The following is a 27,581-nucleotide window of genomic DNA, read 5'->3' on the forward strand; positions in this document are numbered from 1 at the left end:
ACCAATCTAACCCCCCCGTTCCCTGTCCCTTGCCTGGCCCAACCGCTCTCTACACCCCCTTCTCCTGACAGCCCACCCAGAACCCCCAACCAATCTAACCCCCTGTTCCCTGTCCCTTGCCTGCCCCCCCCCCCAGGCCGAGGGAGAGCTGCGGGCGCCACGTGCAGCCAAACACTGTGCCGCGCTGCTCTGCGGGGGAGGAGGGAGCGGGGGAGGGGGAGGGACTCTGGCTGTTAGAGTCCCCAGTGGCTGCGAGCGGCTTTCAATCAGGCCCAGCCGTCCAATCAGCCACGCCGCACTCTGCAGGAGGGGAAGGGGGAAATCCCGGACATTTCTACCTTATTAGAAATCCCCCCCAGACGGCCATTTAAAGCTGAAAAAGCCGGACATGTCCGGGGAAACTCGGACGGATGGTAACCCTAATTATTCACATCTTGCATATGAGGAAAACCAGGGCCTCCAGGTAAAGTGATTTATCCAAAATCACACAAGAAGTCTGGCAGTGTCAGGGAAAGAACTAGATCTCCTGATTTTCATTATTGTGGGATTTAATCACTAGTTTGTTCTTCCTCTGCAGGTAGCAGGAGTGCCCCCCTAATCTGAATAAATTTACGGTAGAGTGAGCAAGTAAGTGTGTTTCCTTTTTAAAAGTTTCTCTAGTTAAGATTTCAACATCATACATTTATTTGAGCCTCCGGGCCTCAAGGTTGAAACTAAGCTAAAAAATGAATTCAGAAAGCAGCTTATCCATTTTTATGATTCATTACCTTACCCACTGTAGACAGACATAACAAAAATTAGAAAATCACATGCTGTGATTAAGTAATAATTAAGGATTTTGGTTCTGCTATGTTCAGGAAGAAGCACATAACTTTTTTCTAATCTTTTGAAGTTGTTAATCTCTTAAAATGTTCTGATTTGCAAGTCACTGAAACAAAAAATAATTCTGAATGGTACAAATTTCATATCAATTGAGATTTTATTTTACCATTAAACAACTGAAGCTGATATACAACGTAACCTCTGTTTGGTAATGTATGGATCTGTACACTTTATCTGTTTCTGTTTGAAAAGATTCATTCACCAAAAGAGAGAGAAAACATCATGCTTACTGGTCGCAAAAAAATATTTGAGATTGTAAAGGAAAGAAAAATGATGACATCCCGATCAGTCCAATGTAATACATGTAGGTTATGATGACAAGACAGCTTACGTCAGTCAGCCTATCCTGAACCAATGTGAATTGAGGTCAGTGGCTATTAATCATTTGTCAAAGACTGCAGGCCCTTATCAGCCAGTTATAGATAGAAGGATGTTTATATCACAACCACAAGTGGCAAAGCTCTAAAGAATTTAAACCACAGCACAGCAATGACACTTTTTATAGATAAAATAGAAATCTAAACGAAATGCTGGCCTGGATAGCATCATCCATTTCCAGTTCGTATTTTAGTAAATACTTTATAAGTTCTTCAGGGTTTTAGAACCTTGGTTAGTTTTCATTTTTTTCTTTTTTGTAAACAGTTAGCAAACAAAGCCGAAATAAACACAAGACATGCTAGTAAAGAGGACACAGATTGTGGGTGCTGTGCTACTGAATGCAACCACTGCTTATTTTACTCAATCAGTTACTGTGCCTTTATCCCCACATATCTGAGGGTAGGACTGAATACTATAAAGTCAACAGAGTAATTACAAAAGAGATACTTTCCATAGCAACTGTCTGCAGGAAGGTGGATTGGCAGGCTGGGGAGAACATGGAGTTTGAGTGGGAAGAGACGTGGAGCAGGAAGGAGAGCAGCGAAGCAAAGGGGAGGGGAGGTGGGAGCATAGCGAAAAGGCATTCCAATTCCTCCTGCGGACTCTGCTGGACTTGTTGGGATCTTTAGGGGTCAGAGCCCTAACCCCACCCCCAAGTCTTAGTGGGGGCATGGAAGAGCCCTTCAAAATCACTCCCAGTCAATGGGAGCCTTATTAAGTCCAGGAGATCCCAACTAGTCTAGGGACGTTTGTCAGCTCCCCCGCCCTCCCCAAACAGCCTAAGCAGGGTCTTTGGGAGATTGACAATTCTGTTTAGGCTTTTGGGGACTTTTGGGAAACTTCCTAAATATTGCAGTTTTATTGGGATTAAGGTGTTGAGCTGTCAGTGTGCTTGTCTGGTGCATATTGGGGCAGAGTGAAAGCTGTGGTAGTTATCTGAGAGAGTCTCAGTGCCTTGCTTGAGAAGTGGAATCCTCACTCCTAAATTCCTGGCTCTCGAACATTCTAGTTTTTGCTCTGGTTTTTCACATAAATGCTTTTTAAAGGTGTGATACCCATAACTCGCTGATATGGACCAGCCACCTTACCTACAGATGTCCCGATTTTATAGGGACAGTCCCGATTTTTGGGTCATTTTCTTATCTAAGCTCCTATTACTCCCCACCCCCTGTCCCGATTTTTCACATTTGCTGTCTGGTCACCCTAATCAGAGAACTCTGTCATACAGCATGGGTCAGATTTTAAGTGCTGGCCTTTCATGCTGCGGCCACAATCCACAGCAGGTAGACATCTAACTACAAATATCTGTGCCCACAGTTTATTGTGGGTACATTTATTTATTTATTTTGGACAGGTGCAAAGTCACAAGCCCAGCTGAAACCTGACTGAAAATCTGGCTGTGCATCTTTTGTATGAGATTACTGAGGTATAAAATATGTTGCTTATTACAGGAAGCCCTGTTTAAGTGCTGAAATATTTATGTCCCATCTTAGCTTGTTTATGCAGTTACTTGGGAAACCAACTGCTTGAACTTCAGTGCATAAATTTCAGTAGGTGGCTTGGGAAGAGCCTGGTATGCCACCATGCCAATGTTGTGACAACCGGTGAGTCCCAGGCATAGCCAGTGTTTATAGCAATCGTTTTCAACTTTAATAAAAAACATGACAGAAAATCGGCTCTTTTTTGGAAAGAACAGATTTTCTGAAAAGAGTCTGTAGAAACTTCACAAAGTCTGTCCATACAGTGCCTACAGCTTGGCTCACAGTGCCTTCTTGAGAGCTGTGCCAGGTTTTACAGCCCTGCAGGGCCTGAAAGCCTGTACAATATTTCTCTGCATTTAGCATTTCTTTTTATAAAACTTTCAAACCTTCCATGCCACATGAAGCTGATGGAGGATGAAGCAGTACCAGCTGCATGCAAGGTGGGTGGCAATTTGCAGCCCTCTGCACTAGAAGGAGATATCACTCTTAGGTGAGGGTAGTGGCAGCAACGCCACTGCTTTCCTCTTTGGGCTCAGCTGGGGGAGAACAACTTTAAAATCCAGCCAGCACGTCACAGGAGTCCCACTTATGGAAACTGCCTGGCTCGGGCTTGGAATCCAGCATATCTCCGGGTGGACATGGCCCTGGCCCTCCCGGCCAACCAGTCTCACTGTGCTAGCAGGTTCTGAACCCCACAGAGGAGCACAGTCTGGTGTAACCGTACTGATATTCCAGGGTGGCTTTCTGACCTGGGCTCTGTGGATCCCCTGCCGATTGAGTCTAGCTCTAGCCCTTTCTGTTTATTGCACTCAGTGCCATTATCTTTTAAGAGGTTTCCTTTTCCTATCTGTTCCTTAACTTGGTTAGGGAAAGAAGTTAAATTTACTGGATAGTAACTGCCGTGATCACTCTCTCTGTATTTTATGAATAACATTACCACCCACGCTTTTTCCCAGTCATTTGGTACCTCCTCAGTGGTCCATGACTATTCAAAAAGAAACTGCTTGTGCTGATTGTCTCAATACCATTACGTTGGCTATCATTCACATCCGCTAATCTACACAGCATAGATCCATTTTTCAAATATTCTTTTACCTGCTTCTCTGCAACAGCTACTGCCTGCTTAGGAGGATTTAGATAGTTCCCAACTGTCCAGATGGAGCCCCCTTTTCTTTTTCTTATTTCATGGTGTTCAGCCAATAACTTACTGCTGTAATCACAGCTGCCGTTTCTACTTGCTCTGAGCGGATACCGAAACATTCCCCAACCGAGTGATCCGAAGGAGTTGCTATTTCAGCCCACTAGAGGGAGTGCAAGTTGTTAACCATGCTCAGTAGCTGTTCTGAAGCTGATGTGGAAGACTTCTTTAAGGGCAGACACGCCTGCTTGTGAACACATCCCATCCCCCTATCCTCCTGGCTTTAGTTAGAAGCTGGAAGCTCCTGGCCAATCAATAATGAGCGCTGTCAGGGATACAAAACTGTCAGTCCTGTTGAGCACCAGTCAGATCTAGCCCAGCTGGGAGAAGAGAGAACTGCCAGGGATAACCCATACTGAATCTGTGGGTTGGATCTCAATACAGTTTCCTGTAATTTTACAGGTTAGTTGGACCTTATTGGCCTGCAGCAGATATATGTTCAAGTAGCTCTGAAGTCCTTAGACCCAAGAAGGAAAATAAGTATTTTTTTTTAAATATAGCACTGGGTCATAGTTAAAGGGATAGGGAAGTTTGCTACTAGCCTAAAAGGCTCCTGCCCTGGTCTTGTTGTTCTAAGAAGCAAGTTTAGAATTAAGTAAATCGGGTGCTTGTGTTTGTGTGAATATGTATGTTATTGAGACACAAAGCATGGCCCTGTGTCCTGACTGGCAGAGCAGCCGTCAGATCCACACACAGCCTCCCCCCCAACTCTGTAGGGAGCAGATAGAGCTGCCAGGGATAACCCAGTTTGAATCTGTGGGTTGGATCTCAATATGGTTTCCTGTAATTTTACAGAAGTCAGTGAGATTGAGACTGGGAAGACATCGTAAAGGAACAATCGCAGATCAGAGGCCAAACGGCTTTGTGAGGTGTGTTATGTCATTGAACCAACGACAGCGTGTGAGCCTAACAGCTGCAGTAATTGTCAAGTTTTTTTCTCTTATTTGAAGTTGTGTATGTGCTCAATGTCATGGATGCTGAAACAACTGGTTATGCGGTATAACTAAATGCTTTATTTAATTGTCAATAGAATACCCAGGCTCAGCCTACATGACAGCAGAAGATCCCGGATTGTCAGAAGACCCAATCGCTGTATTTATTTATAACAATTTTTGGGGTTAGGCCTGTGTTATATTTTTCATTTGAAAGGACTGGTAAGTAAATTGACTTGCCTCCCCTCTACATAGGTTACATACACATTTTTTCTTACAGTGCTTGTTAAAACTGGTTTTAAAGAATAGTTCAGGAGCTCACTCATTTTAGAATCACCATCAGTTTTATCTCTCTTCTCATTTACTTGTCCCCCTTTCCTCCATGGTGAACAACATTTCTAAGTTTTCCATCTTCAAATAAAACGTAACAATATGAATCATGATTTTTCAGTCACAGGCTATAAAATACTCCTGCATTACATACATCTTCTCCAGTTTTTATATCCTGATGCAAGCTGACCTCAAAATTTTGTCTTCTATGTTTACAGCCCAATAATGCCTTTCTGGGAGCTCAGAAGGGATACTGAATTTATGAGGCAATTGCAAGTCAGGTATTTTACAGGTATTTTGATTGCCCACATTTGTCAAAAATGATTTTGTAAAAAAATTAAAGATTACTGTGTGATAGATTAAACAGCGGTACAAAAGCTGGTAGTAATTTTTGCCCAGAAAATTTGACTTTGAATCTGTATATAAAACACAAACTAACTTTCTTGAATATATTAACCTGACCTGGTATGTTAAAATGTTTATTTTATGTGTACTTTATTAAGTTTTTCAGTATATAAAATGCACCTGGCACTAAAGTGTTTGAGCATATGCACAACATTTCATATACTGTAACAATGACTTTTAACAAATGAACTACTCATCCTTCCCTTGGGAAAAAGCCTGCAAAAAGAGATGGACCATGAGTCATGCCCTAAAGATAGAAGACCTGAGCACTGTCAGACCAGAGAGAGAAATCAATTCCAGAATGAAGGGCCCTGCACCCAGAATGCCCACATACTAGCTACCTGGCATTTATATCTGGGGAGCTGGGATAGGTAAGCTGGTCCCAAGCTCTCTATGGCCTTTGTAGACCAAAGTCAACACCTTGATGTACACATGAAAGAGAAGAGGAAGCCAGGCCTGCTAACAAATAACTGCTGTAATATGCTCTCTGAAAGACCACCAAGAATGCAGATAGCTGCCACGTGCACTAGCTGATGCTTTCGAGGGATCTTCAAGTGTAGTCCCATGCACTTCACGTTAGGGTAACAAAAGCATGGATGACAGTGCTGAAATCCAGGCCTGAGAAATGAATGGTTACAAACACCTCATTGTAGAATATCAGGGTTGGAAGGGACCTCAGGAGGTCATCTAGTCCAACCCCCTGCTCAAAGCAGGACCAATCCCCAGACAGATTTTTGCCCCAGATCCCTAAATCGCCCCCTCAAGGATTGAACTCACAACCCTGGGTTTAGCAGGACAATCTCAAACCACTGAGCTATCCCTCCCCCCCCCATACAGGCAGAGTATAAAGAATTATAGATGTGTGCTGCAAATATGTTTGTAAAAGGTGTTTGTCCAGCATGCATAAGCCCAGCCTGTCCTAGACAAAGAAACGTTGTTTTGCCTGCTTGACTGCATCTCCAATGTAAATTGAGCCTGATAAGCCCAGAAACAAGGGAAGTACATTTACACATACAGTAAACGCAGCTATCAAACTAGCAAGCGGGGGGGATGATCACTTAGCATTCACAAGAGGGATGGAAGCTATACCTCTAGGAAGCCTGCCTGGCTCTTGAAACAGAGACAATGGACTTGAGGAATTATAAGTAGAAACAAAAAAACATTTTGGCCACTAAAGGACACAAGAGGCCAGAGCTCTAGAAATCTGAGAAAGGTGGATCCTTCAACCAAGGGGGTTGATGTCTCTGGGAACGGACTATAGGTGAGAGACCCGCTTAGACAAAGATTGTAACTTGCCGACATTAAGTTTTAGTCACTAGAAAGCATGTTTTGTTAGTAACCTTTCATATCTCTTTCACTCTTACCTGAAGAGACAAGGTAGATAGTATCTTTTATTAGACCAACTTCTGTTGGTGAGAGACAAAAGCTTTTGAGACGTACAGAGCGTTTCTTCAGGTCTGTCCAATAAAAGATATTGCCTCACCCACCAGGTCTCTAATACCCTGGGACCGACATGGCTACAACAACACAACATACTCTTACTTGAAATCACTTAAACCTATGTTCTTTGTTAATAAACTTATTCATGTGTTATTACAAAACTTTCTCAGTGCTGATCTTCAGCTAACCTAACAAGCTAATGTGGGCACCATCTCTTTGGAGGCAGTGAACTTAATAACAGCATCCAGTGAGAGGGACTGGACACTCCAGAGAGACGTCTCTCGGGAACTGGGGTTCACTGATTGTTACCTACAAGGCAAGGTTTTAGCTGAACAGAAATGGAAAAGGTGCTTTACTACTGACAACTGGACACCAGAAGCATCCCCAGATTGTTAATATCCTGAAACAAAGCAAACAGACCTCTTCAGTAACAGAGGAATATATCACACCCTCAAGATCTTTTCCCTGCCTCACCAGCATCACCTACAGATAGATTAAACTTCATGCAACTTGCTTTCATCTGAAAACAGTCTTGGCTAAGCATTGGAAAAGCAAAGAGAGCATCACTGGGGTCAGATGAAAAATGAGACACAGCTGTCTGTCTGAACTACAGTTCAATATGGAGGCTCGACAGTTGAGGTGACAAAAGGATCGTAAAATTTCACAGATAAAGTAGTTTAAGAGGTTTCTGATGGTGGACAAGTCTCTCTTTCTCTCTTTCAAAAGGTCCCATTGAAGCCAAGGGGAGTTTTGGTCCTGATTACAATGGGAACAGACACAACTTCAAACTTGAATAGTTTATATACGTTATAGACAGACTAAATCTGCAAATGCCCCAGTACTATTACATAATACTCTACTCTTGAAAGTGCTGTGTACCTAAAGGCCCTGTCTAATTCCATAATGTTAAAATCATGTATCATTTGTGAAGAATGGGGCTCCTTGACTACAAGGAATGTAATCCGCCCTCCCCAACGCAAACCAACCCACACCCCTAAATGACTGTAGCCCCAGTCCTGCAATGTGATGTGCACACAAAGTCCTACTGTGTCATGCATCACTTCACAGGATCAGGGCCTACATCGGTTACATTACATGCATGACACTATGTGCAGATGGCTATTACATATAGTGGAGTTCTGTCTTGCACCCTGGGATAATGTGGTCACACTGCAATGTTACAGAACTCTGAAGAAAAAGAGCGGTGGGAAAACGCTATGAAGAGGTAACAATTGAAAAAACGATTTAAGATGAAATCAAAGAAAGACACATTTACTAGCCAGAATATTCTAACTGAATTCTCACTGCCTGGCCCATAAACAGAATCTTACCTTGGATTGGAATGAGGAAGTGGGTTCATTTCTTTTTGATAGTGATGACCTTGATTGACAGGCTGTGGAAAACACAAAAAACAGTAGTGAGAAGGTAACTGTGCAAATATTTTTTCAATATATCTAGCGGTATAAGAGAGAATCCTTTGCGAACAATATATTTGTAGTATCTGATATATTAGAATTCTATGGTCTTCATCACTGAGGTGGAATTTCAAAAATGGTATTCAGGTTCCAATTTTGTAAAAGTACATTTTAAATTGATGATTTTTGTGATTGATATGCCTATACATCATTGTACATTGAGTTACAGTATAAGCATTTACATGAGATTTGATCACCTTGCACAAAGTAGATGCAAATCCGATGAAACGTTGTTAACTCTAGTTTATCAATGTTTATCTCCATGATGGTGTCCTACTCAGTTTTAATGTTATATAATGTGGATCATATTTTTAGTTAAAAGAACCAGTGTATTTAACATAAAAAACGAATGTTCACAAACTGATATAAAAAAATCCAAGAGCTCTGAATTTTAGGAATATATTTTTGTCTCCGTGCAAGGTAACAGAAGAATAATCATTATATTTACAAAGCACCCAGCTCCACCCAAAGCACTCAGGGCATGACACAGACAAATTAAAACATAACCATACACAAACATTGTCAATACACAATGAAATGAGAAATACTAAAAACAAACATGCAGCTTTATTAAAGGAATAGTCTTAAACAGGGACCAACATTAACAAAATGAGCGTGTTCCCATGATTTTTGGAAGTGGAGAGAGAGGTGATCAAACAGATGTCCCTGGGGAGTGATGTTCATATCACTGATCAAACTGTGATCGTGAACATCCCAAAAAAGGGTAGTAGGAGAGAAGGGAAAACCCAGAGCACCCAGTCAGGCTATCTATGAATCATAACATCTGTTCCCAGCGATCTTTGATCTGGTTTTCCAGTAAAGAGTAGCCTGGGTTTTACATTTTCACTGGATGGGAATATATCCACCTTGGGATGACCTAGTGAAGATATCAGCTGGGATATGTCTGGGTTTAAAGATCAGTTTCTATTGTCTGTCCGCTTACATCTTATAATGTATTATATATTATTTGCATCTCCATAGTTCCTAGGAGCACCTAATCATGGATGAGTATCCCCACTGTGCTAGGCACTGTACAGTACAAAAACAGAACAAAAAGACAGTCCCTACCCCAAAGAGCTGACAATCTAAGTATAAGACAAGAGACAACACATGGATACAGACAGACCAATGGGGAGCACAAGGAAATAATGAGCGGCAGGCAGGGTGGTGGTCTTGACGGAGAATGGAAGTACTGGGGAAGGCTTGGCGGGAGAGGGAAGATTAAGAGCTCAGTTTTATTCCTGTTTGGCTTAAGCTTGTCGCTCGACATTCACGAGGAGATGACAGAGAGACAGGCTGAGATTTTAGTTGGTACAGAAGGAGACAGGTCTGGAATACAAAAGTATACCTGTGAGTCGCCAGCCTAGAGATGGTAGTTGAATTTGTGTTTGTGGATGAGATTATCCAGAAATAAGGAGAAGAGAAGGGGACCAAGGACAGAGCCCTGTGGAGACCCTGCAGAAAGCAGTAGGGGAGGATCTTCCAAAGGACATGCTGAAGGAGTGATTAGAGAGGTAGGAGGAGAACCGGGGAGAACAAGATTTCAAGAAGAGCATGGTCAACAATGTCAAGGGTGGCTGACAGGTCAAGGAGGATGAGGATGGAGTACTGATTCTGAGATCTGACTAGGAAGAGGTCATTAGAGACTTTGAAAGCCAGGCTGGACAGGGTCTAGGATGGAATTGGAGGAGATTGCGATTGTAGACAGTGTGTTAAATTATCTTAGAGATGAAATGGAGAAGAGAGCTGGGGCATTAATTAGAGAGGCAAGTGGAGTCAAGTGTGGTTTTTTTCAAGACCGGAGAGACTAGAGCATGCATGTACTGTCAGGGGGAAGAGCCAGAGGAGAGAGACAGACTAAGGAGAAGAGGATGGGAGTATTTTTGTGTTCAGTGGCTCCTTTCTGTATATCGCCATGATAGAGGCTAAGAGTCCCGAAGTTATAGATTTCAGAGTAGCAGCCGTGTTAGTCTGTATCCGCAAAAAGAACAGGAGTACTTGTGGCACCTTAGAGACTAACAAATTTATTAGAGCATAAGCCACGAAAGCTTATGATCTAATAAATTTGTTAGTCTCTAAGGTGTCACAAGTACTCCTGTTCTTTTTGAAGTTATAGATGAACTTCTTGTGGCACCTCGGATGCAGTCACAGAGAGTTGTCTGATTGAACCATAACATGCTCTTTCTAGTGACCCTGAAATCTCAAAGAGCCAACCACACTACTCTTTGTTAGGAATGGGATGTTTTGGAAGTAGTTTATTAGAGGGGCCCAGGTGTGCTTCCCTCCTGAAAGGCAGGCATTTGTGGTCAGAATATTTTGGGGATATGGTTTAAAGAGGGAGGGCCAGGTTTTTAAAGGTATTTAGGTGCCCCAGTGGAATTTTCCATAGTATCTCTAGCACCCATTGAAATCAATGCGTGTTTACGTGCTGAGGTGCTTTTGAAAATCTCACTAGGTGCTTAAGTATCTTTAAAATCTGGCCTGGAGTATCCTACCATCAGGTGGGCTTCCTGTTTCCATCAAGGGAGTGACTGAGCTGTGTAAATGGAATCATCATTTTCCTTTTCATCTCTTGTTGGGAACAGCTGCAGGCACATACGAGGAAGCCCAGAATGTCTAGGAGTGCTGAGATGACAGATATAGAGGTGGTGTATCTGAATCAGTATTTGCATCTGCCACTGGCATAGTATATTAGCATGAATATTTTTGAGGAAGTGTCTTTCCATAGGGGACCAACTGGGGTAGTCAGGGCAGGAAGGAAAAGAGGTCTCATGGTGGTCACTTAACTGTTTCCACTTATAGTTCAGGCATTATTCCTAAGTGCCTCTTGTCATGCATTCACAGGGTCAGGTCTATGCCCTGGCCTTCAACCAGTCTCCTGGGAATATCCCTTTAGTGGACCCCAGAGATCCACGCTGTTCTGCAAGAGCAGGTCTGTAGTCTCCATGACTCTGAAACGAGCCCTTTCTGCCACAGTGTTGCACTGGGAGCTCATGTTCAATTGCATGTCTGAAAGGTTGTGGAATCTCCGTCTCTGGAGATATTTAAGAGTAGGTTAGATAAATGTCTATCAGGGATGGTCTAGACAGTATTTGGTCCTGCCATGCGGGCAGGGGACTGGACTCGATGACCTCTCGAGGTCCCTTCCAGTCCTAGAATCTATGAATCTATGAATCTATGAAGTCTTTGGACTAGCATCAGGAAAGTGGGCTTAGGACAGACTGTATATTGGGGAAGCCATGGCTTCTTCAGGCTCTCTTTCCGTGAACTCCATCTTCGCTCTTCCCCATCCCTTTGTCTATCAGTCCCAAATCCATCATTCACATGTGTAGGTTCTATTCAGTTCTTGTTAATGATTCTGGTTTCCATCCAGACACATAGGTGGCTCAAACACCCCATTGCTTTTCTTTCCACTCAAAGTATGGCTGTACAAAGCCCACAGGGAGACTGAGGTACGTATGTGGATCACAAAAACATTTTTAAAATTCCCACATTCTTAAGAACATAAGAACGGCCACACTGGGTCAGACTAAAAGTCCATCTAGCCCAGTGTCCTGTCTTCCGATAGTGGCCAATGCCAGGTGCTTCAGAGGGAATAAACAGAACAGGGAATCATCAAGTGATCCATCCCGTCACCCATTCCCAACTTCTGGCAAACAGAGGCTAGGGACACCATCTCTGCCCATTCTGATGAATACACATACAATACTTTTTCTAAAATACTCTCTTCCTAGCCAAACATTTACTTCTTTGCTTTCAGGAACATGGCTGTCTGGGAATATTCATTCTCTGGCCATTTAATCCCCAAAGAGAGGAAATGGAGGTTCCTGAAACTATGTCCGCTCTACAGGGTGACAAGTGGTTGGCTTAGATAGGTTAGTGTGCCTGGGTCCCAGTTAAAAGAAAACTGTATGTATCTACATGTATGCGTCAGTAAAAGGCTCTGCTAGAGGGGAGGCAGCGGGAAAGGCTCCAGCAGTGGGGAGCTGCCAGAGCCTTCCCCTGCAGCAGTGAAAGACTCCAGCAGTGGGACACTACACTGCTAAAATAACTGTGGAGACAGGGAAGCACTGCTTGGTTGTGTAGACAGCACTGTAGAATACATATTCTAAGGCAGTGGTGCTCAATGTATTCACCATGGTGGGTTGCATATGCAGCTCCCTCTGTGTTATGTGGGATGCACAATACCGTAGAGCCTCAGAGATATGAACACATCGGGAATGGAGGTTGTTCATAACTCAAATATTCGTAACTCCGAACAAAACGTTATGGTGGTTCTTTCAAAAGTTTACAACTGAACATTGACTCAATACAGCTTTGACATTTTACTACGCAGAAGAAATACGCTGCTTTCCCTTAATTTTTTTAGTAGTTTACATTTAACACAGTACAGTACTGTATTTGCTTTTTTTTTCTCTCTGCTGTTGCCTGATTGTGTACCTCCAGTTCCAAATGAGGTGTGTAGTTGTGTGTGTGTTCATAACGCTGAGGTTCTACTGTATATCTATATTACACCTCTACCCTGATATAATGCGACCTGATATAACACAAATTCGGATATAATGCGATAAAGCAGCGCTCCGGGGGCGCGGGGCTGCGCACTCCGACGGATCAAAGCAAGTTTGATATAACGCAGTATCACCTATAACACAGTAAGATTTTTTGGCTCCCAAGGACAGCGTTATATCGGGGTAGAGGTGTAGTTGTACATTTACAAAAAAAAAAAAAGTTTAGTGCTTGTTATATGACAGCAATACAATTCAAATCGATATCGTACCTTTCATTACAACACTGCCAAATATCTATCAAGAGCATTTTAAATTAGCAAAGTCAGTCAAAACATTAACTGTTAAAATTAATTAATTTACTGGAAGGGTGGCATGGCATGGTGTATTGCCACCCTCACTTCCGTGCTGCTGCTGGCGGCATGGTTGGGCTGAGCTCCCGGAGCCCTGACTGATGTGACCACCCCCCCCCAGCCAGAGACTGCACCCCCTGCACCCAATCCCATTCAGGGCCTGCCCCTCAGCCCCTCCCCAGACTGCCCTCAATCACCCAACCTTCCTGGGACTGTCCTGCCAGCATCCAGACCCTCCCCCCAACACTGGGCTGGCACACGTGTCCCTGCAGAGACAGGGTGCCCTGTCCAGGGCAGAATGACGCCCCCCACCCCCAGGAACTTCTGCCTCCAACATCCAGTCCCCCACCCAGGGACTGCCTCCCAGCACCTACCTCAGCACGCAGTCCCCTAAGGACTGCCCCCTCCACCACTCAACCCCCCGCATCCAGGGACTAACTCCAGCCAACAGTCCCCCCGACCTAAAGTCTGTTCTCCATATACCAGTGGCATCCCCCTCCCCGTGGCCCTAGACCCCTGCACCCTCTGGTCTTCTACCTCTGCTGCACAGAGCTCAGTTGTGCAGCCTGCCCTGCCTGCCTGCTGCTGAGATCTTAGTGCCGGGGTGCCTGTTCCAGCCAGGGTCACTGAACCCGGGATCCTGTGGGGAGCACTGAGCACCCTGATCCTGGGAAGGGGGGGCACTGACACTGGGTCCAATCCTGCACTGCCCCATTTTTGTACCCCCTGCTGGCTATGCGCCCGAGGCAAGTGCTCCTCCCGCACCTGCCATAGTTATGGCCCTGATGATGTCACATGGGCCGCAGCTGTGGGCTGATTGGGCCACAGGCGGCCCGTAAGCAACAGGTTGATAATGACTGCTTTAGAGCCTAGGTGTGTCTTTACTGTACTTGCCTAAGCAACGCCTCACCATCTACACTACTATTTCTATCAGTGCTAGGGGGGCAAGCAGTGTATTTACGTTACACACTGCCGTACGGCGTGTGCAGTGTAGACATACCCTAAGAATGGAAGGATTGTGAGATTCTGTCCTGACACAGGTAAGAACAAGACACCTAGCATTGGAGAGGGGGTGCAGTCAGAGAGACCAGCTAGCCCTGTAACTATGATAAAGATGGATTAATGATACTCAATTCCGTGACACCTTAGAGATCAGGGTCTGCACCTTGCCGAACCCTTCTTGAGTTGAGAACACTAGCTTTTCTTGTAACTCAACTCCTAGGCGAACAGACCTCAGAGGGAATGAGGAAGCTTTGCTTTAAATTTATTGTGAACTTGCGTGCCTAGAGACCTTGAGAGGCCCCTGGAGATGCTGTGGTAAGTGTGTCATTTAAGAATAGCAATCATCACTACCAAAACCTTTGTGAACAGGCTAGCGAGTGGAGAACAGATGCATGGTTATGTAGTGATAGTGTCAATTTTAATTGGTTAGCCAAAAAAATGGATGATTATTGGGTTGGATCTGAATACACAGATGATAAGCAGCGGCTCTAATATAGCACTTCCCATCCAGATAAGCTTCTGCTAGGTACATCAGTATCTGCTGGGGACTATATGTGATAGTGCAAGCCAGTCTCCTTCCTGAATTTCATCTTCATCAACCTTTTCTGGCTTTTGAGAAATCAGATGGCCAAGACCCCTTCCCCGGATTTTTTTTGTTACAATGAAGAATACAGAGTAGAGCCCTGAGCATCTTTTGTTGTGAGAGACAAGCTCGACTGCTGCTATTTCTAGGAGATAAGAAAGCTTCTTCAATCTGGCTGAGTACTTGTCAACTCCCAAGGTTGGAGACAGAATGACAAAGGGGATGTTGAGGATCTCTAGACAGCGAATGCTGCATTGCTGTCTAAAATTGACTGGCACCAACTGTCTGAGAAATGGGGTATCCTGCCAGCAAGGCCTATTTTTGGGTGGAGGCAGGCAGGATACAGACATTCTGACTTTTTGGAATAGGAGGCTGAAGTGTACAGCTGCAAATATTCCACAGGACTGTGCAACACCTTTATGTGTATTTCATCTCTCTGAAAAGGTCAAGCGGGATGCAATGTACAATATTTTCATTTTCAAAATATTTATATTTTTTAATTCTACATAAATATTCTATTACTGATTTGGAATCTAAGCAATTTTTAATTTTTCATATTTTATAAAGCCTTACAAATCACCTTCAAGGTAAAATTCAATGTTTAAAAAAAATCTACATCTGACAGTTTTGCTGGGTAATGTACAGTACCTAAAACTATTTTATTCCTTTTGGGCTGTCACAGTTTAGAACAGCTGCTAAACAACTTATATTTCAACAATTTCTTTTCACAGCATAGATATTACATTTCAGTTCTTGGAAAACGATCATTAGCCATAAAATTCAGTTTTTAGTAGATCAATTTTATAGTTGTATAAGAACATCTGTTCATTTGTTTTAACTGCAGCTTAGCAATATGATCTATATATCTTTGCAGTTCAGAAGGGTTTTTTTTGAACCTCATTAAAGCCAAAAATAGGTGGGCATCTTTTAAATGAAGCTGAAAATCAGACTAAAACATGCAAAATGATGGAAAATTTAAAGTCACAAAAAACATGTTACAAGTAAACTATTACATACATTTACTAGGTAACATACTTATATGCTATACTACTTTATAGAAAATAAAGTGTATTCCAAAAATGAAAGGATATAAAATATGCCTTCTGGTGGTGCTGTTGCTATAGATTACATCAAGGGACAAAGAGGTTATATAAAATTACCCAGCATTTAGAACAAAAAGGCTTACCTTTTGGGGAAGAGCTGTTGATAATTTTTGTGGAAAAATAAGAATAGACTTAATGGGGGAATATGATTTGCAAAAAACATTATCAATTTAATAGAGAGGAAAAGATGTTAATGCTTTAAATCAACAGAAGGAGACTACCTAGAAATGAAGTAATCTCTCAAGGTTAATCATGGCTAGGGACAATTTTTCAGATTGTCCTTAATTTTATAAAGTATAATGTACAGATTAGTTCTAATTTGATTCCTATACATTGTGCAGATGAACCCTGCTGATGTGTACTAATGGAAGATGGATGCAGGTACACTGTAGCTTTTCTGTGGTTTGCACATAAATATAATTTTTATTAAGGTCCTGATTGTTAGCATCTGCAGCTCCCCCTGACTCTCTGGGACTGATTTTCAGTAATGAAAATAATCCCTGTGTAAATATGAACTAGCTTTTAGTTATACAAATTCTGAACTTCAACACAGAATGGAAGCTGAAGAAATGAAGGCCTTTATTCATGTAGGGTGACATTCACCTGTAGCCATACAGCAGAACAATACAAGGAAGAGAGAACAGTCTGCAAACGCTTTCTGCTCACTTCAAAAGGGGGCTCCACGTGGACTCCAAATAGGCTGCATTTTGATCTGTCAGTTACCCTGAGTGACCATGGAGTAGCACAAGTATACTGCACACTTGAGTTTTGCTTAATGTCTGGATTCAATGACAACTCTGTCCAGTAGCTAAGTGATATTAGTTCATAGATTAATTGATGTTAAAGCTGTTAGATCATCTAGCCTGGCCTCTTGCATATACTGCCATTAAATTTCACCCCGTTACCCCTGTACTGAGCCCAATAACTTGTGTTTGACCAAAGCATCTTCCAGGCTGGCATCCAGTCTTAATCTGGAGATATAAAGAGATTAACCTTGTTCCAATGGTTAATCAGCCTCCCTGTTAAAAATGTGTGCCTTATTTCTAATTCGAATTTGTCTGAGTTCAGCTTCCCCCCACTGGTTGCTATGCCTTTCTCTCCTCAACTGAAGAGCTTTTAGTACCTTGTATTTGCTCCCTGTGAAGATACTTATACACTGTAATCAAGTCACTTCTCAATCTTCTTTTTGATAAACTAAACAGACTGATGCTAAGTCTCTTGCTGTAAGGCATTTCCTCTAACCCTGGAATAATTTTGTGGCTCTTTTCTGCACCCTCTCCAATTTTTCAACATCCTGCTTAGGATGTGGACACCAGAATTATATGCAATGTTTTAATATCTGTCTCACCAATGCCATACACAGAGGTAAAATCACCTCCCTGCTTCTACTCACCATTCCACTGTTAATACACCCCGGGACCACATTAGCCCTTTCTGCCACAGCATTGCACTGGGAACTCAGGTTCAACTGTTTGCCCACTATGATCCCTACATCCTTTTCAGAGCCCCCATCCCGAAGGTATGGCCTGGAGTCTTTGTTCCTAGACTGCATTTGGTTGTATTAAAACACATTTTGTTTGTGCTGAGCTTGCCAACGGGTCTAAATCACTCTGACTAACTTCCCTGTCCCTCATCACTATTTTCCACGCCACCAATCTTTGTGTCTTCAACAGCTATTTTATATTTATTTTCAGATCATTGATACAAATGTTGAACAGCATGGGGCTTAGAACTGATCCCTGCATCATTTGATAATTTCCTGATGACAACTACTTTTGGGAATCTGCAAAAAGAACAGGAGTACTTGTGGCACCTTAGACACTAACAAAGGTGCCACAAGTACTCCTGTTCTTTTTGCGGATACAGACTGACACGGCTGCTACTCTGAAACCTTTTTGAGATCTGTTAGTTAGCCAGTTTTTAAATCAATTTAAAATGTGCTTTATTGATATTGTATAGTGCTAATTTGTTAATGAAAATGTCATACGGTACTAAATCAAATGCTGTACAAAATCCTAAGTATATTAATAACCGCTACAAAACAACTTGATCAACCAACCATGTAATCTCATTGTGACGCTGGCAAACTAGGTGTCAGCTCATGCCAAAGCTCCAGGCCTCACGGAATGTTTACAAACGATGTCTGGAAGCCAGGCCAATTCACTTATTAGCATAAATCAAAGTGATTGTTAAATGGATAAGAGTGTATTTGGTGTTTAAACTCCATGAAAACTAATGGGATGTTACTTGCATTGTTTTCACGTACCTGTATCCTATTATAATATAGTAGCAATCATTTACTCTAAATGCATTTCTCATTCTCCGTCATCAAAGGAAGAGCCAACGTGGGCGGTGACCCTGTCAGATTGTTTTCTGTGAGAAGAGGCTACAAGTAGGGATTCAGGGAAAGATCCTTCATCTCTGGACTGCTTGGATTCTAACAGGGTGGAATAACTGAACAAAGAGTTATTCTGGGTAGTCCTGAGAGACTTTTGGGAAACTGGCAGATAACTAAATCTCTGCTGCCGTTTGGAATTATAGACTGTGACTCACCTGTACATATATTTTACCTGCTTTAATCTCTCAATAACTCTCATTTCCTTTTCTTAGCGAAGAAACTTTTAGTTAGATTACTATAGAATTGTCTTTGGTGTCAAATCTAAGGCACCAATCAATCTGGGGCAAATGAGTAGTCTTTGGGTCTGGGAGCAACCTAAATGTGATGTGATTTTTGGTGTAAGTGATCATTATCACTCAGTCCAGGTGGCAAGATAGATTGGAGGGCCTAAGGGGACTGTTTGTGACTCCATGGTAAGACTGGTACAGTAATCCAGGAGTTCTCACTTGTTATCGGGTTGGTGAAATCTAATTATAGAATATACCACCAATTTGGGGTATCTTCCCTATTTTGTGACAGTGTGCCCTCATCAAAGCATTAAATCAGGTTTGTTTGACTACACCTATTTTCTATAAAACCACATTGACTGGCATTAATTATATTTCCATCCTTTAATTCTTTTATCAGCTGAATCACATAACAGCTTTTCCGTATTTTGCCAGGGATTTTAACTGGCCTATTACCTGGATTATCCTGCTTGCCCTTTTGGAAGATTGGCACTACATTAGAACTCTTCCAGCCTTCTGGTATTTCTCCAATATTCCAAGATTTATTAAAAATTAACATCAGCAGGCCAGAGATCTCTTCAACAAACTCTTTTAGGTGTATTGGTGCAAGCTATCCAGACCTTATGTTTTAAAAATGTTTATCCCTAGTGGTGCTGTTTAACATCCTCCTTAGTTACGAATGGACTGCAAAGTAATTCATCATCCTCATGTGATACAAGTACATTATCCTTCTTTCCAAATACATAAGTATATAACAGTCGATGATTTCTGACCAGTTTCTAGTAGATGTAAGTCCACACCCCAAAAGCTATGATCAAAATTGGCACTAAATGGCACCCTGGCAGCTAGCTCAGAAAAGGCAACAATAATTGACTGAATGGGCATGGATATAAACTACCATGTTATTGCTACAGGATGTTCCCCTAGGCTCAGGCTGAGGTATGTTGTTAGGGCAGTGCAAGGAAGGGGCTGGGTGGGTATATGAAGACTTTCAATTTCTAGTGATACAAGGTGGGCGATGTAATCTCTTTTATTGGACCAATGTCTGTTGGTGAGAGAGACAAGCTTTCAAGCCGTACAGCGCTTTTCCTTCAGCTATGGCTCGAAAGCTTGTCTCTTTCACCAACAGACGCTGGTTCAATAAAAGATATGACCTCGCACCCCTTGTCTTGCTGACAACCTGGGACTGACATGGCTACAGCAACACTGCATAAAATTTCTAGTGATGTCCAGCTGTCATTTTTCAGAAACATTACATCCACTTTTTAAATTAAAACAAAACAGAAAACCTCCCACTACAATCTAACAACCTTAAAACCCCACTGCCCAGTTTGCAGAGAGTAGAGCAGATGACTACACAAAGCTGCACAGATAAGACTCCCAAATTCATTTCTTGGGTCTTGCATGCTTCAGGTGTTTGAAATATTATTTTTAATTGAATTTGGTCTTCATTTAGAAACCTTGAGAAATCTGTCTCTGCCAAAGTTCAATACATTTCCTTATAGGTTTGATTTACATAGACAGAGATGGCTACAAAAGACTATTCTGAATAACTACAACTATATCTCATTACAATTTTAAATGACTAATTAATTATATCTAAACACTTTTTTAACTGAAGACATTAGTCTGAAACGTTCAGAAGATGATCAAAGTAGTGGGATCAAAGAACACTCTTTGCATTTATGCCATGCTTTGCTAAATATCGGAAAAGTACATTTTATAGTAAAAGTTTTCTTTCTTTTAATCATGGTAATACACGTAAAACCAAACTTGACATGTCTAAATAACCTAATCAATTTCCTGATAATTACTCAAAAATTAATGAGTTTTATATGTTCTTCATTTACCTGAAACCGACTGGTCCAATCCTGCAGACTTACTCATACAAGCAGTTCCATTCAGCTCAATGGGACTGCTCATGCGAATAGGCCCCTAAGGATCAGGCTCTTTGCATGGGTCTAATCAAGTGAATACTAAGAAAACTAAATGTTGGACTTGGGACGCAAGGAAGTGCACAGTGTCAGTGTGCTACGAACAATTAGACAAAAGCTATGTTTATCTGCCTTCCCCCAAAATACTAGTTTGTAAATCAGACTTTTATTAGGACGGTAACAAATTTATCAATACATTTCTGTTCACTTTAAAACTCTACTCTCTAGTCCACCACAAAGCTATAATGCAGCATTGATCATTCATTATGGAAGTCTGCTACAATGATTCTGCATTCTGGCAAATCCCAGTGTGGTCGCTGGTAGTTACATAAATTAGAGCATTACTCAGGTCTCAATAATTTATGGTGGGGACTGGCCCCAGTGCACCTAATGCAAGTCTGGGTCTGCACCTGAGGGTTGTTCTGCGTTATTTCTTATCCACGGGGCATTTTCAATGTTTATTATGGTTTCATCTACTACTACCTTGCCACAAAAAGTGGGACTGTGCTAATAAAATCTGTGGATGACACAAAATTGGGGGTATTGCCAATATGGAGGAGGACTGGAATATCATATAAAAGGATTGGGATGACCTTGAAACCTGGAGTAATAGAAATTAGATGAAATTTAATAGTGGATGATACAAGGTCATGCACTTAGAGACTAATAACAAGAATTTTGCTATAAGCTGGGGATTTACCAATTGAAAATGACAGAGGAGAAAGACCTGTGTGTATTGATTGATCACAGGATGACTATAAGCCGCCAATGTGATAAACCCATGAAAAAGGCTAATGCAATCTTAGGATGCATCAGGCGAGGTACTTCCAGTAGAGACAGGGAAGTGTTAGTACCATTATACAAGGCACTGGTGAGACCTCATCTGAATACTGTGTGCAATTCTGGTCTCCTGTGTTTAAGAAAGATGAATTCAACTGGAACAGGTGCAGAGAAGGGCCACTAAGATGATCAAAGGAATGGAAAACTTAACTTATGAGAGGAGAGTTTGACTTGTTTAGCCTAACCAAATGAAGGCTGAGGGGAGATATGATTGCTCTTTATAAATAGATCAGAAGGATAAATATCAGAGAGGGAGAGGAGTTATTTAAGTTAAGTGCCAATGTGGACACAAGAACAAATGGATATAAACTGGCCATCAACAAGTTTAGGTGAAATTAGATAAAGGTTTCTAACCATCAGAGAAGCGAAGTTCTAGAACAGCCTTCCAAGGGGAGCAGTGAGGGTAAAAAACCTAACTGGCTTCAAGACTGAGCTTGATAAATGTATGGAGGGGAAGGTGTGATGAAACTGCCTACAATGGCCAATAGCTGTTCTGCAGCTGCTCGTGGCAAATATCCTCAATGGCTGGTGATGGGACATTAGAGGGGGAGGGCTCTGAGTCACTACAGAAAATTCTTTCCCACGTGTCTGGCTGTTGGGTCTTGCTGAAATGTTCAGGGTCCAACTGACTGCAATATTTGGGGTCGGGAAGGAATTTTCCTCCAGGTCAGATTGGCAGAGATCCTGGAGGATTTTTGCTTTCCTCTCCAGAATGGGGAGCAGATCTCTTGCAGATTTAAGCTAATGTAAATGGTAGATTCCCTGTAACTTGAAGTCTTTAAACCATGATTTGAGGACTTCAGTAACTCAGTCAGAGGTTAGGGGTCTATTACAGGAGTGGGTGGGCGAGGTTCTCTGGCCTGCAATGTGCAAGAGGTCAGACTAAAATCAGTGGTTCTCAACTTATTTAGCATTGTGGGCCGCATATCACTGGGTGACGGGGCAGCCCAGACCTGACTGCGCCGGGCAGCCAGGAACACATGCGGGCCACAGTGTGTTACCTGGGCCACAGGGGCTGGGTGGCAGGGCAGTGGCAGTCCAAACCCTGACCCTGGACACCCACCAACAGGGCTGGCAGGCTGCCAGCCCCGGACCTCCTATCCTGTGAGGCCAGCCAGCCCGGAGCCCCAAACCCCCACCGCATGGGGCCGGCTGGCTGCCCTGGATCTTGGAGCTTGCGGGACCAGGCGGCAGCACCGGATCCCGGACCCCAGATCCCCACTGTGTGGGGCTGGGTGGCAGCCCCAGACGCCCAACCCTGGGGGGCCATTGGCCTTTAGCACACAGCTGAGCTGGGTTGCAGCTGTGTGCTAATTGGGCTGCATGCAGCCCGCGGGCGGCGAACTGCTGGACTGACCATGATGATCCCTTCTGGCCTTAAAGTCTATGAGTCTATTAAATAAAAACTAGAAGTGTTTAGATAAGTGGACTAAGAAGTTGTCTAACTTTATGTAGCTTCTGTAAGTATCTTGGTATGATTGCTGAAATGTTGTTCTGTGACTACACAAATGATGTCCTGTCCTTTAAACAGATCATTGCTGAGTGGTTAGATTGTGCCATCAGAAAAATATAATCGTTGGCCATTGTTCAGGATGCAAGCCAGCTGTTGGCTGGTATATTTGGGTCTGAATTCTGAAACCAGTTTTGAATTTAAGAACCCATATTGCACATCTGCAGGTTGTTCCCACTATCATGGCACGCTGCAAAGGCTATTTATTTTCTCAGGCTTTGGAGAGAGATGGGTTTATTTTTTGTGGGGGAGGGTGCTGGTGTGTTGGCTGCTGGTTCATTTTGATGATTTTTTTTAAAATGGGCGCCAAAAGCGCTTAAAGTATGAGAGAGATACCATTGTATTGATACCCACAGGAATTTTAATTAAGAAAGTCTACTGTACCTCAAAATTAGTGAAGACTTTTACTGAACATTCATATAAACGTTTTTAGAGCACTCTAAGATCGGTTTAAACTTACTGGTGGGAGACAAGAGTTCCATGTTGTTGTGTCATCACTGCTTGTACTGATGCTGACATTACAGTTGTCAATCTGAGATGCACTCAGTCCATGTGAGATCCCATTATCCTCTAGCTCTTCGTTTTGTTGTCTCTTCATACTAGCCAACATCTGTAGTTCAGATGCACTCAATCTGCTTGGCTGGTAGTTTCTCCAGTCATACTCCTGCGAAATAAAATTGCACATGCAACACTTAATAATCTAGAAAGGATAATGGAAGAGAATACATGAACAAAACAGATCGTTTGGATAAGCATCAAATATATTTTCAAGAAGAAACTAACCTAGAAGGAGAAAAGCAAAATATTTCTTAGACAGGGTTAATGAACAGACTCCTGGTTCCACTCTGAAGATCAAACATAAATACTTCCACAGATTCATAGATAAGAAGCAACATAAAAACAAATACTGCTATGGAGGGCAGGTTGAATCAACAGTGCATGGCGAATCTGCTGTTCCTCATATAGACTACAATAAGGTTTAGACAAGAAAAATCAAGGTATCTAAAATGTCCACATTCCAATCTTAACTTGGACTCAACCACACGTTTACCATGATGTCATAAAGGTCACAAAAATGAAAATGTATGTCGTTTGACACAAACTATAGCAAGCACAGGGTTTTTATGACAGATCTGGATTCTGGAAAGATATATTGGCCACTTGGTAGCATAAAGTGACCTTTATTTTAAAATGTACATTTTAGTTCATCATATTTTTAATTACTTAAAAGGTTGGTTCATAGGATTTCTAAAGAGCTGCAAACATCCATTAGCTATTGTGTGGCCTGCACTACATTCGTGAGGCTGACCTGTGGCACACGTGGAAATCTCTGATAGAAATGTGAAAGCTCACCATTACCTGTGTTGAAATAGGCTTTTCAGAGAAAACTAAAGTTTCTGTCTGTGAATTCCACCTAGCACTTTGTGGGTGTTACTTGTACATAAATAATAATAATACTAACAACGAGCAAAGAGACACATATCAAAGGTTTGTCATTGACTTACTAGCTGTTTTTGAAAAAGTTGAGGGGGCAGCAAGTTTAAATGTTCCAGCTTACAAAGCTTTTTTCAAGAACGAACTGCCAGGAAATAACTAGTTGTCAACTCAACAAGATCTTGATGTTCTGAAATATATTTGGTCTTATATATTTCAGCTTTTTGCCATTGTGATTTTTAGAGTTGGGTGCATTTTGCTGGGCATAATTTGGGGCACTGTGACTCCATCAATGGGATGAGAGCACTGTAGGATGTTTTTTTTTTTAAACTGTTATTATATGGAAAGTTTGAGCTAATGCAACAGTCAGGCTCAAAAAATGGTAAGATTAGCTTAATTAGATGAGGTTTTAAAAAAATAATAAATGGGTTCTCTTTATTTGCCGCTAGTTTTTGAGCTTGACTGTTGCAAAGCATCCAAAAATTACAAAAGATTTAGCTCAGACTTTCCATATTATAATAGTAAAACAGTGATCACCCTTAAAAATGTTTCGTTTGCCAACAGAGACCATAATTTCTTCACTGTAATTAAAATAGGAAACAACATTATCTTGGACACCATTGGGTGGTAGCTGTTGACTCTTTAATGGTGACCACAATGCTATGTACCTACTGTCTTTGAAACTGAATATTAAAGCAATAGCATTCTAGAAACTGAGTTAAAAGTAAGGCCATGTCTGCTGTCTGATCGTTTTGTAAAAAAAGGGTTTGTCCCTGTGTCCTTCACCCAAACTTCCCTTACCCCTGTTGTTGTGTAGTGTGCTGCATGCTGTGTAGTTGTGCTTCAGTACACAGGGCCATATCCCAGCACTCATTTTTATGAGGCAGTGGTGTACTATCCCCATAATCCTGCCGTGTCTGGCTCTGCACTGAGCTAATCGATCCTGAGGACAATAAAACCTAGAATGGAAGGGGAGCAGAGGGACAATAATGCTGTTCCTGGCAACAACCCTGTATTCCATAAAGGACTCTTTTTCAGAGGTACTGGTAATCATCCAAGACAGAGGAATGCACCACATGGAGCTCTAAATCATTTTCTTTGTTGAGTGATATGTAATCATCTCTAGTGAAAGTGATCCATTTTACAGTTGGTTGCATGTGAAAAGCTAAGCAGCATGGGTACAAATCTAGGAGATCCAATTTCCCTTTCTTTCTTGATCTCTTTCAAGAGAGGGAAAGTTGCTGACAGTGTGCAAAATCTTTTGAAACTTGTTCTGTATATCTCAGGCGTCTGCAGAGCCCAGTACTTGAGCCCATTTCATCATCTTTTAATAAATCAGGCCCTTAGATGTTTACAGAAATGTTTAAAAGCAAATGTGAAGCTTATTGAAGGTGCCAGTTTGATGGCATTGGAGGCTGATATATCTCTCAACACAACAAACACAATACAAGTGTCAAGGCAAGTATCCTTGCACTGCCCCATCAGTGTGCCTCAAATCCAGCCTGATGGGACTGCCTGTCATGTGAGAGTTTACCAAAACATCACTGGTGAAATGACTAGTAAGGATGACAGCAATTGTTACTTCTGATGTTAAGATCTGTTCATAGGAACTACACTACGATTACTAACTCACTTCGTGGTGCAGCCACTGAAGCGGGTTGCAGCACTATGCCATATTGTAGGAATTTAAAGTACCTGAAATCTTCGCCTTTATTTTGGATTCACTTTTTAAGTAAAACATTTTCAGTCACTTTTGAAGCTCCAACAAACAGCTCTTTAAAAAAATCAAACGAAAACCCACCTTTGAATGAAATTAAAACTTTAGAAGTCTCCATTAGTTCTTAGATTTCCTCTTTTGGGAAGCAGGTATCCCTCCAGCCTCATTTAAAAAGCCAAAGTTCCTGCCCCAAAAAGCATTTTAAATACTTTGATCTAGAGTTTTTCAGCTTTTTGATTCTTCAAGTGCACGTATACACACATTTTGCAGTTTTTCCGAAACATACAACAACCAAATAAGCCTTGTCCATTTTCCCAAGTTTATAGTCAATTATATAATTTTGGCTTTCTTTGTGTCTTTCACCTTTGCTCCTGTTATTGTATTTATAGTCTTTTTACCCTTATCTATTTACCCACCACCTCTGCCAGCCTTTTGTCTTCTGTTGGACGACCTCAATTTGTTTCATTTGTATACAATTTATCAATGTTTTTATGGAGTGTTTGTTTTTAAAGTGTCTTTATATTGTAAAGCACCTGTAGTAGCTTTTGCAGTTGGGAATGGCAGTTTTAGGAATAAATTTATGTTAACCTATTTTAAAAAGTGTAAATTTTATATTAAAATGTTTTTTTCAGTCCAAGCCTCTTTCATCACTGTCAAAAACTGCTTGACACTCTGATCCAAAGGAGATTTGCATCAAAATAGCAGAATCAATTTAAACAATTTTTGAAAGGGGGGAAATAGATGTGCCTGCAACCTGACAACCAGCAAGCCAAGTTTCAGTCTGAAGTGATCTGAGGTGGTCAAGATATTACTGCAATACAGGGTTTATAATGGAAGGGCACTAGGGGATGACATCTCATTCTAAAGCCTTACTGCTAAAAATTCTCCATTTTTTTATCACACATCTCAAGCCCTTTGCCATATTCCTCTGCAGAGAACACGTCTTTGGATTAACAGATTTTCCTACAAAATAGTCTTAAACACTGGGACACTATTTTCTGACACAGCCAGCCAGGTAGTCTTGCCAAGTCTTCCATGGTCCATAAGATTTTACATCATTGCAGAATCTGTGGAATCCAGGAGTCAGGGATGTGAACATGCAAGATTACTGTTATCACTTGAGGCTAAATGTGATCTACAAGAATTCCCTTGTTGAGTCCAATGTGGAAAAGTAATGGGACTTAAGCAATCTTCTCTATGTTCAGAATAGTCAGATGTCTCAAACATTTATGGTTAACCAGTGACTTTTAGGAAATCAATGCAGAACTAGCTATATTTGTCCTGATCGGGGAGATTTCTTTGGTTTCGTACTATTGCACAAAAGTTGAATCAATTTTCTCTATACTTCTCTGATGAACTGGATAAGGTCTCCTACCTGAGGAGATGATACTCACCCAGGGCCGGATTTAGGGACAGACGATCCAGGCAATCTATTTTTGTTGTTAGTGACAAAA

At 41.8% G+C, this 27,581-nt stretch overlaps 1 protein-coding gene across 7 annotated transcripts in view; it reads right to left on the minus strand.

The window, feature by feature from the left end:
* The window catches only part of CFAP20DC (CFAP20 domain containing), a 174,086-nt gene that overhangs the window by 31,312 nt on the left and 115,193 nt on the right, over positions 1-27,581 (minus strand). For all 7 annotated transcript variants that reach the window (XM_034776221.1, XM_034776223.1, XM_034776224.1 and 4 more), the window contains 2 exons: positions 23,437-23,640; positions 8,378-8,439 (listed from right to left, as the gene is read on the minus strand). In XM_034776221.1, the coding sequence (XP_034632112.1) occupies positions 8,378-8,439; positions 23,437-23,640 (266 nt within the window). The remainder of the gene's footprint in view (positions 1-8,377; positions 8,440-23,436; positions 23,641-27,581) is intronic.

The sequence above is a fragment of the Trachemys scripta genome, chromosome 7, assembly GCF_013100865.1.
Source record: "Trachemys scripta elegans isolate TJP31775 chromosome 7, CAS_Tse_1.0, whole genome shotgun sequence".
Classification (NCBI taxonomy): domain Eukaryota; kingdom Metazoa; phylum Chordata; order Testudines; family Emydidae; genus Trachemys; species Trachemys scripta.